The following is a 20,567-nucleotide window of genomic DNA, read 5'->3' on the forward strand; positions in this document are numbered from 1 at the left end:
CCTGAGTTTCAAACTCAGGGCTTTGTACATGCCAGGTAAGTGCTCTACCATTGAGCTACACCCCAGGATTTCTCTGAAACAGAGATGGGCCTTGAACTCAGAAGCTTCTGACTTTGCATTCCAGTACTGTGTATGTTGTTAAATCCAGAACCCATTGAGAATCACAAGCACACTGAGCAGCCGCAGCCTTTCACTTTTACGTGTCTATAGCCATCCTTACGTCTTCCTATTTTTTCCAGGAGACTAACTGTCCGTGTCTCACGGACTGTCCCTCAGCTTGAACTGCTCTTGTAGACTCTCTTTGTTCAAGTTAATATTTTTTGGCATTAAAAAAAGGGGGGGGGTGATGTATCAGTTCCCACTGTACTCAGGTCGGAGCCTCTGGCTGCTAGTGGGACACACTGTTCTGTTAACTTTGCTCATGCATATTTTTCTCTTTGTAATTAATAATCCACAGAGTGATACTTTGAAGCTGAGTCTGCCACTTCCCATCCCTTGAGACTTCACTCTTCCTGTCTTTTTGTCTTTTGAGATGGGTCTTGCTATTTTGTCTAGGCTGCTTTCAAACTCATATAGGCTCACATAATTCTCCGGCTCAGCCTTCTGAGTGGCTACGGCTAGAGTTGCATGTGACCATATCTGGAAAAAGGTGACTTTTTAAAATATATATTCAGTTTATTATATTTAATCCTGTGTATGGGCACATGCAAGTGAGCACAGGTGTCCACGGAAGGCAAAGGCATCAGACCAGCCTGGAACTGTAGTTACTGGTTACTGTGAGCTGCCCAGCACCGAGGCTGGGGTACTGAACTTAGCACATCTAGAAGCAATAAGTGCTTTTAACTGCTAAACCATCTCTCCAGCCCAAAAGGTGATGTTTTAAATATCATTCCTTTGAGTTTCTTAGCTGATAGGGAGAGTTGCTCCCTATCCTTGGCTAACAAATTGATCTTTCTTGGAGATTTGGAATTTTGGGTGCATTTTTAAAAATCAACATAAAGCCGGGCAGTGGTGGCACATGCCTTTAATTCCAGCATTCAGGAGGCAGAGGCAGGCAGATTTCTGAATGCGAGGTCAGCCTGGTCTACAGAGTGAGTTCCAGGACAGCCAGGGCTACTCAGAGAAACACTGTCTCGAAAAACCAAAACCAAAAAACAAAACACAAAAAAACAAAACCAAAAAACCAAAACAAAACAAAAAAACCCTCAAAAAACAAAAATCAACATGAATATAATGCACATAATGTACAGTTCTGGGCTTTTAATGCAGGGTCTCGGTCAAGCCAGGCAGGCATTCTGCCACAGAGCTAAATCCCAAGCCTAGCATCACTCCTCTTCTTCCACCATCTGCTCTACATCCGACCCCTGGGCTTTCAGGACTGCCGATTTGTTTTCCTCACTTTTGCAGTTCTTTGCGAGGACTCTGACTGACTCTCACAGCCTCTCACAGCTTTAGTGACATGGCTCACACAGGAAAGCACACCCATCTACTCCCCTGCATCTTTTTGTTGTTTCCTTTTGTTCTGTTCTGAGACAGGGTCTCGCATAGCTCTGGCTGATTCTGACATCCTGAGCTTCCTGCCTCAACTACTGCAGTGCTGGGCTGACAGGCAGGAGCTGCTGTGCCTAGCTCTGCCAGTGCCTGGCTCCTCTCTGTCTGCTCCAGTCTCCCACTGATCATCTTAGAGTTAGTTCTGTTTCTTCATCTAGTTTCTTGGCACCCCAGATCTTTCTAGGTTTCTTTTTCTTCCTTCCTTCCTTCCTTCCTTCCTTCCTTCCTTCCTTCCTTCCTTCCTTCCTTCCTTCCTTCCTTCTTTCCCTTCCCTTTCTTTCAAAGATTTATTTTATTTATATGAGCATACTGTAGCTGTCTTCAGACACACCAGAAGAGAGCATCGGATCTCATTATAGATGGTTGTGAGCCACTATGTTGCTGGGTTGCTGGGAATTGAACTCAGGACCTTTGGAAGAGCAGTCAGTGTTCTTAACCTCTGAGCCATCTCTCCAGCCCCTAGGGTTACTTTCTCATTAGGGGAAGTGCACTTGCCGGTTGCTTCCTAAATATTCCATGGCTGCCCAGTGTTTCTGTTGAGATATTGCTATCAGGTCCTTTGACAGAGATGATCCCCAGACCTATCTGGGAAGTCTGCAGGGAATTAGGTCAGGCTATGGGGTGCAAAGTTTTTGTTTTTGCTATTTTGTAGGAGGATTTCACTATATTGCCCAAGCTAGCCTGAAATCTTTTTTCTACTCTTTAGTGTGTGTATGTGTGTGTGTGTGCACTTATCCATGCACAGTGCACATGTGTAGGTCAGAGGACAACTTGTTAGAGTTGGTTTTCTCCTTCCACTACATGGGTCCTGGCGATTGCCAAGATTTTAACCAATTTTTAGGTTTTTAACCACTTTTAACCAATGATCTTTCTCACTGGCACATGGACTCAAACTCTTGATCCTGGAATTAGGGGTATTCATTGCTGCACCAGGTTCAAGAACCTTTTAACCTTATTTCTTAAACTAGTTTCTAAATGAACTCTCTATACGGTCACTCCCATCCTTAGTTCTTAAGTCATTTCTTGATTATTCCTTGGACAAGGTCTTCACTCTTGGCTTTGTATTGTGGTTGTTTAGGTCTTGTATTACCTAATTTTTGTACATTCTCTCTTGTCTTTTGATTTTATCTTATGGAACTTTTTTTGGGTTTATGTTGCGATCTCTGAAATTGCAAGGAGTTGACTGGAGGCTCTTTCTATTTATGATTTTCCAACCAAAGAATACTTCTCACATTTTTTTCTCCCCCACAAAGAGAAAGACAGGAAATAACTGATGCATGGAAGCTAATCTAATTGTAAGTCATTAAGTTCAACACTTGTACCTTGCTGGGATCGGGTTATTTAAAGTTTTGGTGGCAGGTCCATTTGGCAACAGTGGAAATGGTGTCATTCCTATGATTCGTTCAAGGTGACAATACTGCTTGCTCTATTAGAGACTGTCTGATCTTGAGGTTTTCTTAAACTTGTAGTGCTTGGCATGACTTGACTAATGGTTCCAAACCCAAGGGTCCTTTAGGATATGACATGAATCTTTTCCTAGTGTTCAACAGCTCCATGAAGAACCTGGTAACTGTGAAAGAAATATCGAAGACTAGCCAGCAGATGGGGTTCCGAGGAAACTCTACAGACCATCTCCATCACCACATATACGGTGTCTATGTGTCAGGTGTTGCCCATGGCCTCCCTGCCCTACACTCTGCCCTTCACACTGAGGCTTGATGTCTGCAACTTGCTTTGCAGGCTCCCTGACAGCTGGCATAAGAGAAGGAGGAAACTGTCCTGCATCTCTGTCTGTTCTATAGAGTAGACCTGTAGGCTATCCAAGAGTATAGCTGCAGAGGCAAAGCACGGGTCTAGGAGCCCATGCTAAGTGGAAGCAATTCTGTCTGGACAGCCATCCCAGGAGGGCTTCGAGTAGCTGCTCCCCCCCACCCCCCAGACAGGGTTTCTCTGTATAGCTCTGGCTGTCCCGGAACTCACTTTGTAGACCAGGCTGGCCTCGAACTCAGAAATCTGCCTGCCTCTGCCTCTCAGAGTGCTGGGATTACAGGCGTCCTTCCTCCTCAATGTGGCAGCTGCTTCACGAAGTGAACTCATTTGGGGGAAACTTTACTTTTCCCCTCCCACTCTCTTATTTAGGAAAACATAAATATGCAATAACAATTAAAAAAAAAGAGGCCTTGAATTTGAGAGAGTGAAAACAAGTGGAGAGGTGTGTGGAAAGGGGTGGAGGAAGAAAAAGAAAGGGGGAAAATGATGTAATCATGTTTTAATTTCGAAAATTAAAAATAAAGAAAATAGTTTTACACTGCTAGGATTACCAAAAATATACCTCTCTCTCTGATGAGATGTCACTGAGTTGGCTGTTTAGGTCATTAATTCTGCCGAACTGCAGGGTTATACCAAATCACTATGGGCTAAAACACAGTTTAAAGTGCATAGCACAAAGATGGGCATGGTGCCCAGCCCTGAAAGGCACTGAGGCAGGAGGATCTCAAATTCAAGACAAGCTTGTGCTCCATAGCAAAACTTTCTTTCTTTCTTTCTCCCCCCACCCCCCACCTCCACCCCCCCTACCCCCCACCCCCACCCCGAAAAAGGGTGTCTTCTCTATATGGCCCTGGCTGTCCTGGAACTCACTCTGTAGACCAAACAGACTGACCTCAAACTAAGAAATCTGCCCGCCTCTGCCTCCCAAGTGCAGGGATTAAAGGCTTGTGCCACCACTGCCCGGCAGCAAAACTTTAAGACACACTTGCACACAGTCATTTTCAAAAATAAGCTACAGAGTGTACCATAAAGATATATAGTAACGCTTTTCAAATGTACTTTTGGGGACTATTCCTGTGCTGTTATATCCTATAACATACTTCCAGATGGCTCCATGTTCTGCAGCACATCAGGGAGAGAAACTGGCTGTCTGGGACAGACAAAACAAACCAGGGGATGGTAGCATTTTATGGGTGTTGGCTGGGAGGGTGGGATGGAGCGCAGGCGTGAGGCCTTCCAGACATGTAACCCTGATCGAGTTGATGAACAGAGAAGGGTAGTGAAGACAGAACAGAGAGAAAACAGGAAGTGGAGGGAGAACTAAGAGAAGAAAGAGGAGCATAAACCATGGGAAGCTTCCCCACCCACAGAGCTGGAGATGCGGTCTGGGGATGGGCAACCCTGGCTCCATCAGGTTAGCCATGTGCTCTAATCCAGGGCTCAGGAACCTGGCTCCCTAGGGGGCTACTAGTGCTTCAGGGCTGTCAGCTCAGGGAAGCCTGGCTAGGCGTGTGTCCAGCATACTCTCACGGGAACTCGGGCTCCTAACTTTCAACAAGAACACGAGTGAAATAAGACATTACCATTTGCGAAAGTCACGACCCTCAAAGTAAACACATTGGTTCTGGGAAGGAAAGTTGGGCAGATAGCCTCAAATCTCTAAGCAGAAATTCATCAGACTCATTTCCTGTTGTCCTCAGGAGCTGGACAGGTTTCCCATAGGTAGCAAAGCTAGATTTGTGATCAGGCTTCTTTGACATTAGTGCTAGAAACAGAATTTGAAAAACTATTGGGTCCATTTTGAGTGATGTTGCTAGTAAAATCAGTAAGTTTACCCTGCCTCTTACACACACACACACACACACACACACACACACACACACCAACCTCTTTAACAAGCTGGCTCTGTTTGTCCAAGCCAAGTAACGTTCAGCTTGGCAAGGATCAGAGGAAGAAGTAGCTCCTACAGTGGACTATCCTATCCTCCAGATAGAATATTGTATTACAGGCAGTTTCTACTTTACAAACTATTTACAAATAGAGCATTGTTTGGTTTTTAGTATTTACAGACCAGAGGACCCCCCCCCCCCTGTTTGTTTTTCTCATGAAAAATTTGCCAGGCTAGCAAGATGGCTCAGCAGACAAAACAAGGCTTTGTAATCTTGAGACCTGAGTTCAATCCCTGATGTCCACAATGGAAGAAGACAATGGCTCCTAAAAGTTGTCTTCTGACCTCCAATATGCCTCCTTGTCCACCCTATTGCAGAAGAAACCATGTATTTTAGTTACAGGGCTTGGAAAAATTAGCTGGGTACTGAGCTGAAAGCCCCCTCTCTGGTGGCTAGCTTTCAAGGTGTCAGAAAATGCTAGGCAAGCTGCCACGGGAGACAAGTTAGCAACAGTCCTAGCTAGCTGTAAAGCCATACAACCACAACTATGGGACTAACAAGGCAAGTCCAACAGTGTAATGGTGGCACTAATATTCTGGGGATAACCTGGTTGGACTTAAGACTCATGCAATTAGAGGGAACTCATATTTGGTACTATAAAGCTAACCAAGAACCCTAGGTTATAATCCTAGAGAGGAACCTACTACTTCCATTCTGCTAAACTGATATTGTATCTACCTATCTTCTTAGAGCTTTTCCTTATACCCATAGACAAATGCAGCTATCTATCACCCCTGCATCAGAGAAGTTTCTATTTATAGTGGATAGAGGCTATTACAGAGATCAAAAAGTGATCAACATGCAGAGCATAATGTCTATCCCCAAATAGGACATCTAAGACACCATCCCTATACCCACAGCTCAGGGAACATCGCAGAAGATGGTTAGAACCAGAGGACTCAGATATTGCATCCATGAACACTCAGCAATGTCGTTGCCTGCACAAGATCACACCAGCTGATATTCCTGCATGGACAGGGGAAGAGGTCACATGGCCCTACCCCTAGCTGAGGAGCTACAGCCAGTCATGGTGGCCTAGTGAGAATGAACAAGTTTTCTTCAGGACCAAGAACACTGATAGGTTGTTCAAACCTAAGTATTCTGTCTATACCCAAGTACATAAAGGCAGCACTAGCTGGGTTTAACAGGTTTCACAGACAGTCTAAAACTATAATAATTACAGAGCAGGAGGACATGGATCTGAGGGGCATGAGAGGGGTTGGAAGTGAGGAAGAAGCAGTGGATATGATGAAAATACATCCTATGAACTTCTAAAATAACAATAAAAAATTTGCCAAAGATCTGCTATTTATGCACCTTCCAGCAACAAGGCAATCTCATAAGGAGAGAGAAAAACATTTAAGTTTTGATCATTAAGCTGATCAGAGTCATCGTAAACTACAAACAATGCCAGACACAGCTTAGGAAATAGTGGAGAGAAGGGCCATGGGCGAGAGCTGGAGTCAGGTTTATAGTAAGACGAGAAGAACTAGAAACAGGAGAGGGAAGGAAGGAAGAAGTAGATTTTAGAAGAACTGTAAGTGTAACCTCAGAAACAGAGTCTATAAAACAACAGATGAGAGCAGGGCAGAGTAACGCACACCTATAATCCCAGGGATTCAATGTCAATCTTGGAGACAGAGAAAATTTGAGGTCAGCCAGGGCTATGTGAGACCCTGCCTCAAAAACCCAAAATGAATCAAATGGTTCAATGCCACAGGAAGCCAGACATCTTACTGCCACCCAAGGAAAATGAACCGCACATCCCTGATTCTTAGATGGCAGCTGGAGTAGCGAGTTTTAAATTCACGAGGTATACAGAATACCAAGGGGAGTCAACGTGACTGAGGCTAGCCAAGTGATGTCAGCGGTCACGGGATAAAAAGTAACTGCAGAAGCCAGGCAGTGGTGGTGCACACCTGTAATCCCAGCACTCTGGGAGGCAGAGGCAGGCAGATTTCTGAGTTCAAGGACAGCCTGGTCTACAGAGTAAGTTCCAGGACAGCCAGGGCTATGCAGAGAAACCCTGTCTCGGAAAAAAAAACACATCCAAAAAAAAAACAAATAAATAGATAAATTAAAAAAAAACAAACAAACAGTCACTGCAGACCAAACAACATGAGATTCCACTCTAGGTTTCCTAACAAAATGGCTGATGAAAAGCAACACTAAGAATTCTTACTTTATTTGCGTGTATACTGAAGATGAGCTTTGAGTGTTTAACATTCTCTTTGTTCCTATTTCTAGTTGTTTAAGCAAACACACACAGCTATAATTAAGATCCTATTTGCTATATTAAGCCCATGGGTACGAGCAGCAGCGCGCTCACTGTCCTGTTTCACATGTCCAGGAACTTCAGAAATGCTGCATTCCAGCTGTGTGGTAATTTCATGGAGTCGGGAACAGCAGGTTACTTATTCATTGTTCAATAAGCACTTTGTTGTGGTAAATCTATATGGCATAAAATTTACCATCCCATCATCCGCAAGGGCACAGCTGGGTGACAGAAAGTGCATTCTCACTGGTGGGCCGCCATCACCACGGTATCTACTCATTGTCTAAAATGACTTTTTCATTTTCTTTGTATCACATAAAAAGTCAACAAAGTGATAAACAGATGACATTTTTGCAATAAATAAGTTGCTTCCAAAGGATCATTACTTTAAGGGCTAAAAGAAACAATGGGCTATTTGGAGTCAAAGAAATATTTGGGGGCCACTCAGCAGCCAAGTAATTTCTCAAATATGACCAAGCCACATGTCCTAGTGAGGCGCATCAGTACCAGGGAGTGAGAGACACGGTGCTGCTGTGGGTGGGGGAGGCTTGTGCCACAGGCCCAGATGACACCCACATCTGACATAAAGATCAATTTGCTGCTAATCTGGAGAAATTGGCCTCAGTGTTCAGGCTCACAGGCAGAGAAAACCAATAGTGATTTTAAATGAACCACAAATCAGTTATTCCAAGGAATTTAACATGGTTCACTGACTGAAAATTGTCATTTCTGCCTGACTCAGAAATAGAAAGCCAAGGTAAGCCAAACAATAAATACCAACTCACTGCCAGGGTTCTGTTGGAGCCAATCAATGGATCCCCAGAGCCGATCGAAATCTTCACTAATGCAGCAACATCTGGAGTCAAGTTATTTAAAAGCTAATACCAGAGCTTACAAAACTGCGTTTCAAAGGGGCCTAGTAAAGGCGAGGCATCGATTTTATTCCATGCTTTCTTTCCTCCCACTCTTCCTCCCTCCCTCCCTCTTCTCTTTCTTCTCCCTTTCTTCATTTCTTCTAGAGTGCTGGAGATGGCGCCTCCGGCTCTGCAGAAGTCAGGCAGGTGCTCTGTTACTGAGCCCCATCTCCCGTCCTTATTTATTTTCTAACGTGCACAATTTTCCTGACGCTTCCCAAACCCTCCTACTTCGTCCAGACACAGTCTCAAGGGGGCATCTACTTCATTGTGGGCACAGGTGAGCCACAGGTCCTTGTCACTGAGCTGCGGGCACAACCTGCAATGGAGCTACTTTCTCTGGGACACGAGTGCAAGTTAGGGTGGTCATGTATTCACTGCTAAACTCTTGAAAATATAACAAACACAACACTGTTGTTTGCTGCTCTGCCCGCTTTAATATGGTTTCTGTTCAACTTAACCTATCAATGCTTATTGTCCCTCCTAAGCAGTGGTGGGCACTGCAGCTAACTTTAAACAAGTACTTCACTCTGTGAGCACACACCAGTAACAGGCTGGGACTCAGTGCCTCCGAAACAGAGCGGCAAGCATTAAGCTGCCAAGAGAACAATGGCTGCAGGCGAGCATCTCCTACTAAATAACAGAGAAAGAGGGTGACACCTTGTGACTAATCGGGCCTTGCTGACCCAGGGCTACCCACACCTCCTTTGACTCACTGTAAGGTTACACATTTTAGAGAAGAGGCATGAGGACTTGCATCCAATGCTTCCATTTGGGGAATTTCTTCCAGGTCACATTCAAATATGTAACTAGTAATCACTGTCTAAGGGCCATCGTGCCAAGTGGAGAGACAAAGCAAAGGACTCTCCGGTTATGCACGCAGAGCCCAGGGGAGCAGCCATATTCCAGCTCCTTGCTTCCCTGTCCTAACACATACTAAGCCCACCAAAATTTCCCTTTACTTCTATTCAGACTTTTTCCAATCTTTCTTAAATATGCAATGCGTGTGAATTTTCCTTACACACACAACAAACATAGCAGTGGCCACCCGGCATAATAGTGAGCCTAGTCATGGGGCAGGGGTGGAGGTGGGGGGGAAGAGGGGGGAGAAGCAGGCTGCTCCATTCTCATCATGGAGAAATATGGAAAAAAATCACTGGGCTGCATGGGTCAATGAGCACTGAGCCAAGGCCCATTTTTAATCTGAGAAGGGGAAGTGGTCTCGGCCCCTCAAGCTCTCTCCGGCTCAGGTAATTCGAGCCACGGGTGGAATCCAATTCATTTCAATTCACAAATATAAAAGAAAATCAGTGTGTGGATGGAGAGTGTTGGGGCAGCAGAGTGCCAAGGGTTGGGGTGCTCTGCCTTCCGCAGCATCAGCAGAAGGCACACCCTGTCCCAGCACTACGGACAGTTCTCACCCCACCCAGGAGGAGCTGCTCCCTCAGGGAAAGCTGATGAACTAACTGCGGGATGTAGATCACCAGGAAACACACACAACGATGCACCTACCGGTAACGCCACAATCAAGGCCTGTACAGTGCGACTAGTATTCAGTACGAACGGGAATTGCTCTTTGGAAGAATGCCTTATTGTTCTGCACCAACCTGAGCAAAAAACAATAATCTAGAAATGATTGTATCTGTGGTCAAGTCTGACTCCCTGATGATTGCAAAAGTCAGTGCCTCCTCCTGTAGACCCTGAGATGCACGGAGGTTTCCGAGGCGGTCATGGCGACAGCTCTGAGGCTGTCAGCCTCTATCAATCACTTCCTATTAGGTAAAGGCTTTCCAATTTTAGGCTTCTCTCAAGGGCTTAGTCTGCCCAGATTCAGTTGCAGCATTGGCATTTGAACTTAGAGCTCTGCATGTTCTCATTCCCCAAATAGATACCTCAAGCAAAGAAGCAGGCTCCCCCTAAAACCAGGCAGACAACAGCGATACAGTCACATATAAAGGACATTCTGACTACAATAATCAAAGGGCATTACACACACCAGAGTACAGGCTCAGCCTGGAGTATGTGAGGGCCAAGAACAGGGAACTTCTGAGTTGGCCATTTAGCTCCTGAAATGACTAGCCATGAACACGGCACAGTGCCACGCCAGTTTCTTGAGTTAATCAGGCAGGTTTTCTATTTGTTTAGTACATAAGTTTACTACTTCCTATTATTTCCTTGGTTTCCTTCCTTTTTTCCCCCTAGACTATTCTAGAAAGGTGTGAGTTTTAAATTGAATGAATAGGGAATAAATATAAAAGAACTCCTTAAGGAGTGGAATGTGTCTTATTTATTTTGCAATTCCAATGGCTGTGTGAATGCTAAACTAATACACTAAAGCCCCAAGGCAGAGGCCACCAGAAACATCAAAATTACACAAATTTTTCTGTATCAAATTTGAAATTTTAGTGTCTTGTTTATTTTTACTTATATGCGACAAGGTATTTTCACTTATATGCGACAGAGTACCAGAAGCAGAACACAGAGAACAGGAAGTGGTGGTCAGCAAGCAAGCTGGACAGAGCAGGCCGAGGGGCTAATCACACAGATGAGAGAGATCCCTAAGGGCCACTTGTGTACACTTTACTTAGGACACAAGGTGCCTTTTAAGTTTCAATTTCTTGTCAACACTAAAATATTGGGAAACTTCATTTAAGGATTCAAACTTTAGGTTTCTCTTTAAAAACAACAGCTGGGGCAGTGATAGCACATGCCCTTAATCCCAGCAGTCAGGAAGCCAAGGCAGGTGGATCTCTGAGTTCAGAGACCAGACCAGCCTGGTCTACAGAGTGAGTTCCAAAACAGCCAGGGCTATACAGAGACACCCTATCTGGAAAAAGAAAAACAAACAAACAAAAACCCATAACAACAATGACAAACCCAGATGACCCAGCAGCCTCTGGCTTCCCTCCCGCTGGGAAACAATCTGCTCTGCTCTCCACACCACCACTGGCTATAATCTCAGCTGCCTACCTCAGGCAGGATTCTGCTCTCTAGTTCATGAAGGCAAATGAAGGGTTGAAAGTAGTTTGGAGCCTGAAAACCAGGAAGATGGGTGTGGTGGAACATGCCTGCCATCTAAGGGCTTGGGTGGCTAAAGTAGGAGGATTGGGAGTTCTAGGCCATTCTCTGCTACAATAGAAAGTCCTAAGCCAGCCAGACTGCATGAGACTCTGCTTAGAAACAGAAGAAGAAGATTGAAGAGGAAACAGAGTTGTAGGTAAGAATTCAAGTCCATGGGTCAGGGACAAAGACAAGGTGCTGTTGAAGAGGTCAGCTAAATAAAGACTGTTGCAAAATTCTACCAGACCTCAGAATAGCCTAGATCTCTCTCTTCCCAGAAGGGAGAGTCGATGTAGCACCTAGGTACCCCTCCTTTCCTGGAAGAGAGAGGTCATGGAGTAGGTACCCTCCCCTCTGGAAAGGAGAGGCTTACCTGCAGATATGAGAAGCCCCTGTTATCTCATTCTCTAAAGACCAATCACTGTTCTACCAATCATATTGTGCCTAGTTGCTAATGCTCTATTTTGCCCCCTAGAAACTGTAAAAACTCACTGAACGGACCACTCTGGATTGCTGCCTCTCTTCCGGATGCAGGATGACCCCAGCCCGCTGGAACAATAAACTCTTGCTTTTGCATCGATCTCCAGCTCCATGTGATCCATTCAGGGTCCCCCGTAGCTAAGGCTCGTCAGAGTCTTACACTGTTGGGCATCATGAAAGACTGTCTGGGAACAGAAGACTGGGCATTCAGCTAAACTTAGGTCTGCAAGGCAGAATTGTTAGCTTCCCACAGTTGCCCACTGTCAGTTGCCCACAGGAAGGAAAAAGAATCAAGAAAAATGAGGAGTGGACTGAGTGAGGGTGAGGTGGGGAGTAAGCAAGAACAAACCCTGGCTACACAAGACCACCTTACACCTGCAATGCCTCACTATAAGGCAGCACCTTAGTAAGAGATACTGACCCAAATGACCTGTGTCAAGAAATAAAGCACAGGGCTACTTCCCTTAGGAGGGCTTTCCTTTGTGTTTTAACAAAAGAAGTGGTGCAAAGCTATATGAAATTGCTGGTGGTGTGTGTGGGGAAAACTCCCCAGGGTTCTGTCACCTGTTTTAGGCCTTGGCCACACCCACTACTCTGATTATAGACTCATTCCCCATACCAAGCCTCAAGCTCCTGGGTAAACAGGCTTCTTTCCCAGCAGTCAGCCCCTCGATCTGGTGCTTAGATCTGTCACCACTCCAGCAGCTTCTCCTACTCATTCTCTGGACCTCTGCCCCAGAGCTGTGGACTCTTGGAAACCCCTACCCCCCAGGCAGACATGGGCCTGTTCTGTGGCATTCCTTAGTGAGTTCTGAGGAGCCGTTTCTTGTCCTATCTTTGAATTCCAGCTTCTAGCTTGGTGGCTAGCATGTTGGTGATGCTCAGCAGCTATACTGGGACAAAAAAAGGAATGGACAGGAAAGCTGGGGACAGGGTGACTCTGGAGGCAGACCCTCTCTGTGGTGGTTGGGCAGCTCCCCACATTTGTGAAGGAAACGGGCTGAGGAATGTCACTAGCTTATCTCAACTAACTACAATAAGAGGAAGAAAAAGCAAAGAAACATCCATCAGCTTCTGCTAAACACTTAAGATAAATAAGAGAATGCACAGAGTTCTTCCTTGCTCTAGATTAATCACTTGTGTTTGTGGTAAGGGTTGCAAAACAATGCACTGAAAGAAAAAGCAGTTTTGAGGCTTCCTATAAATAAGCTGAACAGCAGAGAATTCACTTTCTTGGGTTTCTGTTTAACTGATAAATTAGTTTTAATGTATATAATGTTTTGCTTGCATGCATACAAGCGCACCACATGTGTGCAGTGCTTCAGAGGTCAGAAGAGGATGCCAAATTCCCAGAACTGGAGTTACAGACAGTTGTTACCTGCCATGTGGGTGCTGGGAATCAAACCTGAATCTCTGGAAGAGCAGCCTTGGGCTCTTAATTGCTGAGTCATCTCCACATTTCTTTTATTATAAGGTTCGAAAGAGTGAATATGAGTGGGCCAAACATTACAATCAACATAATGTAATCACTAAAGATGGCACCAATGGATTTCAGGGCTGATGATTTCAATTGCAAAATTTCAAAATTCCATAAAAAGCAACCAACCAACCAAAAAAAAAAAAAAAAAAAAAACCTTTTTAATTCAAAGAAGATGCTAACTTCGTGATTCTACAATATCCCTATATAATCATAAAGTATAATATATACTAATAATACAGTATAATATATATAATTTGTTCTTCTTAAAGGCTTTTCTTTGCTGATTCAAAAAGACATGTGTCTCTAAGTCTTATCTATGTCACCAACCAACTTAAGTCAACAGGTTAACATAGCTGATCCTGAGAACTAACTAGTACTGACCACTGTGGCACCTGAGCTATCTTCATTCCATTACCAGAATAACCAGGCATATTACCTTATACCATCCCTTATCCAAGCTGCTTGGGACCAGAAGTGTTTCAGATTTTTGTTATGATTTTGTATTTTAAAATAATTTGCATAAACATAATGAGATCTTGAGAGGAAAGGAAGCAAGTCTAAACACAAAATCCACTTGGTCCATTCACACTGCACGCACACAGACTGAGGTAATTTGGCACAACTGTTTGGGTACAACTGCATTCTGACAGCAACTTATCACCTGAGGCCAGGGATGAGATTTTCCACTTGTGCCATCATGTCTGCAGTCTGGAAGGTTTGGAGTTTGAGGCTCTTCACAGTCTGAAGTGATGTAAGGGATGTCTGTTTGCCTTTGCTATCTTCATTCCTCTCTCTCTTTCTTTTTTTCTTTTAAACAGAGCATGAAAGAGAGATACAGAGGGGCAAGCAGCTCTTCTAGTCACCCAGGCTGCAAGTAGGGGCCACCCATGCTGGACTACACTGCTTGTACCTATGACCCTGCCGCATCTCCAGGGGAGCTGCGTAGATGCAGTGGTCCCAGGTGGGGACAGCATCTGTGCAAGGTCAGCAGGGCTGATTTTCAACGGCAGCAACACAGGAAGGCTAACATCATAACGAGTGTGCTTAGACAACATTACGTAATGGTCAACGTGCAGAGAAGAGAGGCTCCAGTCACTGAGAGCTCCTAGTCTGGCCTTTCACAATTGGCTCTCTCCTCAGACTCAGACAAGGTTCTATTTTGAATTCTAATGAGGATCAGCCACACTGAATATTTAAACTGCAATTACAAAGATCCCACTTTTATGTAAATGTCTCTAATACAAGAAACAGATCTGAAAATGTATCTAGGAGCCAGGGGAACCTATCAGTCTAATTTGCCTCTACAATCTAGGGGAGGAAAACAGAATTATTTTCTACTTGATGTTATCACAGGGGGTGGGAGGGGTGGGCGTAGGGGGCTGGGAAAGGAAAAGGGAGGAAAAAACCCACAAAGATCTTGGTAAAAAATTTCAAGCGCAGGCTCTGCAGTGAAAGGACCACAAAGAAGTGCTCAGACCCTTTGTTAACAACTGAACAAACAAATTCATCACCGGGCCCTTCTCCTGTGTGGCCCCTTGTGATCTGGTCTGTATTTATAACTAGAATTTTGCTCCCTGCTCAAGCATCTATGACTGATATGCCAGGCTGGCATGAGAGATGTGTACGCACCAGGGGAAACAAAAAGCCATTTCATGGTTTACAACCTAGTTTTGTCTTCCTTTGAGGAAAAGGATGACTGGCCCGCTGCTCTCCACACCTCGCTCTCTGCTTCCTAGTTACACAGCCTGAGAGTGCCACGTGAACTGCACTCAAGTGATACTTGGGGGAGCCGATTAGATTGATTCTCAAGCCCTGCATACCTTGTGGGAGTGCATGTGCTCATACTCACACGGGAAACCCAGCCTTGCCTTTGAGAGGAGCTGTTTGTGAGGCTTTTGGACGATCTTTTCGCTCCTCAGATGCCGTTGTTACTAAGGCTGAAAATTAATTTCCATAACACTCAATACCAGCACTTATGTAAATAGACTTTGTTTGGGTTTGCTTGCTTCCCCTGATTTGTTCTCTGGTTGATCCTCTTTTGCTGGTACCCAACACGAACACTTAATTTTTAGTTTCATTTATTTTTAATTTACAGAAGTTCTATTTGGCACCTTTTCAAATAACTGATGTTATATTTTTATAGTCTTGTGTTCTGTTTAGATCCTTTCAAGTCCTTTAATTAAAAAGGAAAACTGAGAGGCTGGAGAGATGGCTCAGTTAAGAACACTGGCTGCTCTTGCAGAAGACCAGGGTTTGATTCTTAGCATCCATATGATGGCTTACAACCATCTACAACTCCAACCCCAGTGGATCTGAGGCCTTCTCCTGGCCTTCATGGGCACCAGGCATATGTATGGTATACATACACACACACATACATACTGTCAAAACTCATACATACAAAATAAAAGTAAATAAATAGTTTTAAAGTGCAAAACTGAGGGCCAGTGAGATGAGATGGCTCAGTAGGTAAAAGTGCCTGCTACCAAGCCTTAGGACCTGAGTTCAATTCTCAGGACATACATGGTTGGCTGAGGTAGAGAACCTATTCTCTATTTTTCTAGGCAAGGTTTTACTATACAACCCTGAATGCCCTAATACTCACATAGATCCTCCTGCCTCTGTCTCCTGAGTGTTGAGATCAGCATCGTGTGCCACCAAGCCTGACATGCTATGCATAATGAATAATGATTACTTGAACTCTACCCTGGACCTCCTCAGTGGGAGCCTCTGGAGGCTTAGAAACTAGCATTCTAAGTTCAGGCAGACTCTTCTATTAGTAAATGGATCACTATTTGACAAGCATCATGAATTAAAGTGAATCAGAGACAGAATTACCAAACACGGGATTTTTATCTTGGTCATGCTAGATATGGAAGTGCTTTTAGCTGTTTTACTGCGAGTTCACTCATTAAGCTTAAGGTTAAAAAAAAAAAAAGGCATAAAGGAAACAAAACTGCCTGGAAAACTCAGAAGACTTACCACCCAACTGCATGCTGTGGACAATTTCCCAAACCAATCACTGCCATTAAACAGATAACTTTCCCAACTCAGAGTTTATACCCTCCAAACCTTAGCTCCGTTTTGTCTGTATAAGACTTAAGCAGGTTTTAGCAATTCTGATGCGTCATCAGACAGGACTGCTGCACTAGAAGGCGAGCCTCTTCTTCATGGTATCAGAAGCAGCACAGAAGCACGTTCAAAGAAGAGTAAGCCACAGGCAGCAGGAGTGACTGCCATCTCTTACCACAGGAAGTTGACTTTCTGTCCACCAGGGTCACTCTCCTGGCTTCGGTGCGAAGCTTCTCATCTGTGTTCTCCACGAGGTTGGCAAGGTCGTCAATGATCTCTAGAATGGAGAGCAGAGAGGGTTGGTTAATTCTCCTCAGCTCATGTCTCCCCAGTTCCACCACTGTGGTACTCTGCTGTGCCAACGCATGAACTCGCAGTTATGCTTTGAAAACTGCAGTTCTGATTCAGAAAGGCAGAAGCAAAAATGGGAATAAAAGGTAAACCTGCATGGACAAAGTACTCATTAGGTCGGGGAACTTGCCACACAAGCCTGGCCACCTAGGTACAGTCACAGGACCCACATGAAGGTGGGGAGACCAACACTACAAAGTTGTCCCCTGCCCTCAATGTACCCCATCATGTGTGTGTGCATACATGCACTCATATACATTTTTAAAAACTAACCAAAAAGAGTAAACTGATTAGTCTGCTTTTAAACCTAGTTTAAAACGATCCTATTACAGGAATAGAAACATCAACAATGGGGGGGGGGGGCACGGGACAAATTTCAGCTTAGACAAGTAGAGAAGACTTTGAGGTGGCCTTAGCTCCTCCCGAGCAGACTGTTAGCAAGACTAGCTGAGCAAAGCCAGGACTCGAAGCCAGAGATTCTAATAGAAGGGACATGGACTAGAACTGACTCCATTAAAATAATGAGCTAAAAAAAGTAAATATCCAGGTTAGATAATGCAAAGGTGCATGCACGTGACAATATAACCTCAGCTACAGAGCAACTCGAGAGGGAGAAGATGAGGAGAAGGCGGCATTAACCCTCATCCTTTATGGAAGTGTTAATCCTACAGATGAAGGAGAAGGGCCATCAACCCAAATTATGGCCAAATTAATTAAAGCAAACCTTTTAACTCATATACATGAGGTGAATTCCCTAAGCTGGAGTTCAAGAGATCAGCCTTGGACTGGGGAAGAGAAAGGTTTTTATAGCCCAGGAGTAGGAGTTTCCAAATGGGGGATTTGGCAGAAAAAAAGGTGACGTTACAGAAGCAGAACATAAGCGTAACAGGTTGGGTCATAAAACCTCCTGAAACAAAGGCATCTGTGCAAGGTGGTCACAAGAAGGTAATCACAAGAAGGTGGGCATAGCAAGGGGGTCACAAGAAAGTGGTCATAACATCGTGGTCATAAGAAGGTGGGCAGAGCAAGGTGGTCATAACAACTTTTTGAAACAATGGCATGGTTGTTGATTCCTGGGACAGACAGTATAGAACCATTTGTAGTTAATGCTATAGCCAGGGCATAGCCCAATCCTTGAGAAACAGATTTAATCATAAACAGGAATGAATCTAGCTTGTTTTTATTATAAGATGGCTTTCAAGCCAAGATAGAGGCAGACTGGTTTATTACAAGTCACGTTGAGCTGTAAAGTTAAATATATAGAAACTTGTAACTTTTTAAAATCATTAAGACCTCAATGTTTTATGTCATTTTGGTGAGCATTTAGTAATTCTTACCACTTAGTAATTACTGCCTCTTTAAAGATCCTTTCTATAAAGTTCTTTTTTATGCTAATCTTTAAAAGGTGAAATTAAGGCACATTTAAATGTATTTTAAATGACATTTAAAATAGCATATATATTAGAATCTTAATTACATGAAATTATTTCCATCTATCCTTTGGTATTTGCATGCCTATAGGGATGCATGCAGCTGTGGAAATGAGCGCTCATGACAATTGCTCTTAGGTGGTAGGGTCTTTTGTGGCTGTTCTTCCTCGTGTCTTCCTGTATTGCTCACCCTAATGTTGAACATACATTACTTCTGCAATCGAGACTTTTCTCCCACCTCCCCTAGTTTAAAGGCTAATTTGGAAATGAATTGTTCAACGTGAGTCACCGGGTTTTGTTTCTGTTTCTGTTTTTTTTTTTTTTTTTTTTTGAAGCATGAAGACAACTAAGGTCGAAGTTTCTAAAAATGCCAAGCAGTGCAGGTAAACATAGAAGTCAGAAAAAAGCAACCCATGCAATAACAACTGCATGAGAAGGGCACAGGAGAGTGGCCTTCCCTCCTCCGGCCTCCTGTACATCACAGGGCCCTCCCTCCGCTCTCAGAGCCTATGTAAGGTACTCTAATTGTTTGTGTGTCTCTCGTTTGCAGAGTGAACATGACATAAACTTCTATTTATCCCTTTATCTCCCATCCCTAGCAGAGCGTGCAGCACACAATGGGAGAAAGTGCATGCAAGTCATAAAGGCAATGGATGAAGAGAGCCTGAGATAAAAGCACTGAACACTTTTAAGTCATGTGCTGTTTCTTTAAAATGTAAATGGATATAAGCCAAGTTTGCCAATTACCTATATGTAACACCTGCCTAAGAAAACCATCCACTATTAGGAAACGATTCATTCACACTGCTTGCCTGTGCTCAGTGACAACTCTCTCTGGGGTTTCTCTCCACCATCCATGAACTTCTAGAGCAGTGGTTCTCAATTTGGGGGTTGAAGGGTCACATATAATGTATGCTGCATACCAGTTACTCACATTATGATTCCTAAGAGTAGCAGATTTATAGTAATGAAGTCTCAACAAAAATAACTTTATCATTGGAGCTCATTACACCATGAGGAACTGTATTAAAGGGTCGCAGCATTAGGAAGGTTGAGTGAGATCCACTGACCTAGAGTGTGTTCCTCTCTCTGGTCATCCCCAAGTTTTATAGTCTTACTCTGCAACATTGGTGATTTTATATACCCTTTACTGTGATAACATTTAAACTAAAAGTCTGAAATGTGCCGGGAATGGGAGCCCACACTTGTAGCCCCAGTGCTTGCGAGGGCAAGGTAAGAGGAGCACTGCAAATCTGAAGCTAGCCTGGGCTACAGAGTAAGCTCCCATCTCCAAAACAACGAATCCTGACCTACTTACAAACATTATTTTTTCAGGGTTTCTAAAAGTAATCTCTTCATCCTAATCCCAACTTGCCTTCCTCCCAATAGTCTCATTGTTTGAGAATTAAGGAAGGATTAAACTATAGGAGAAAAAAGATGGTGAACAGAGGAAGACCACTGGTAGAGACTGGATTTTGGGAGGAGCTCAGAACAGGGTCTCGCTATGTTGTTCTGGCTGTTCTTGAACTCCCTGTGTAGGCTGAACACGTCCTCAAGGTTGGCAGCCGGTCCAGGCACCTGGCAGCTGCTGAGCTGCCTCGCTGGCTCTAAGACTCCGATATTTTACTACAAGCCCCATAGTGTGTAATACAGGAAGAAAATGGAAAGGAAAAGCATCTGAAAGGCAGATATAAAGCTATATATTTGCAGATTAACATGATTTTGTATATAGAATCTATTTAGAGCCTGTGAGAATTAGTAAGTAAATTGAAACAAATTTTTAAAATTACATTTATTTGTATGTGTGTTTTTGTGTGTGTGCACACATATGCACACATGTGTATACAGTTAGTCAGTTCTCAATATGGACTTTGACAACAAAGTCAATCAAGAGGGAAAAGCAGTCTTTTCAACAAGTCACACTAGAACATCTGGATATGTGTATGTATAAATAGAAAGCCTTTCCTCCCCCATACACACAAAAATATTTCAGATGGTTCATAGACCTAACTGTAAACCCTGGAACAGAAAAGAAAAGCTTCTAGAAGAAACTGTTAATCGTTAAATATGTATATGTATGTGTATGTATATATATATATATATATATATATATATATATCATCATTATCATCAAATTAACCATGCATCTGCTTTAAGTATGGACAATTTGAGTGACACGGGCAGGCACAAGTTTCTTTGATAGGAATTTTTAAATTATATACTAGAAAGGAAGGA

At 43.7% G+C, this 20,567-nt stretch overlaps 1 protein-coding gene across 2 annotated transcripts in view; it reads right to left on the bottom strand.

Moving 5' to 3' along the window:
• Window positions 1-20,567, bottom strand: part of Stx8 (syntaxin 8) — a 232,760-nt gene that overhangs the window by 73,872 nt on the left and 138,321 nt on the right. For both annotated transcript variants that reach the window (XM_052195513.1, XM_052195514.1), the window contains exon 7: window positions 16,727-16,828. In XM_052195513.1, the coding sequence (XP_052051473.1) occupies window positions 16,727-16,828 (102 nt within the window). The remainder of the gene's footprint in view (window positions 1-16,726; window positions 16,829-20,567) is intronic.

This window comes from Apodemus sylvaticus, chromosome 10 (genome assembly GCF_947179515.1).
Source record: "Apodemus sylvaticus chromosome 10, mApoSyl1.1, whole genome shotgun sequence".
NCBI classification, from domain to species: domain Eukaryota; kingdom Metazoa; phylum Chordata; class Mammalia; order Rodentia; family Muridae; genus Apodemus; species Apodemus sylvaticus.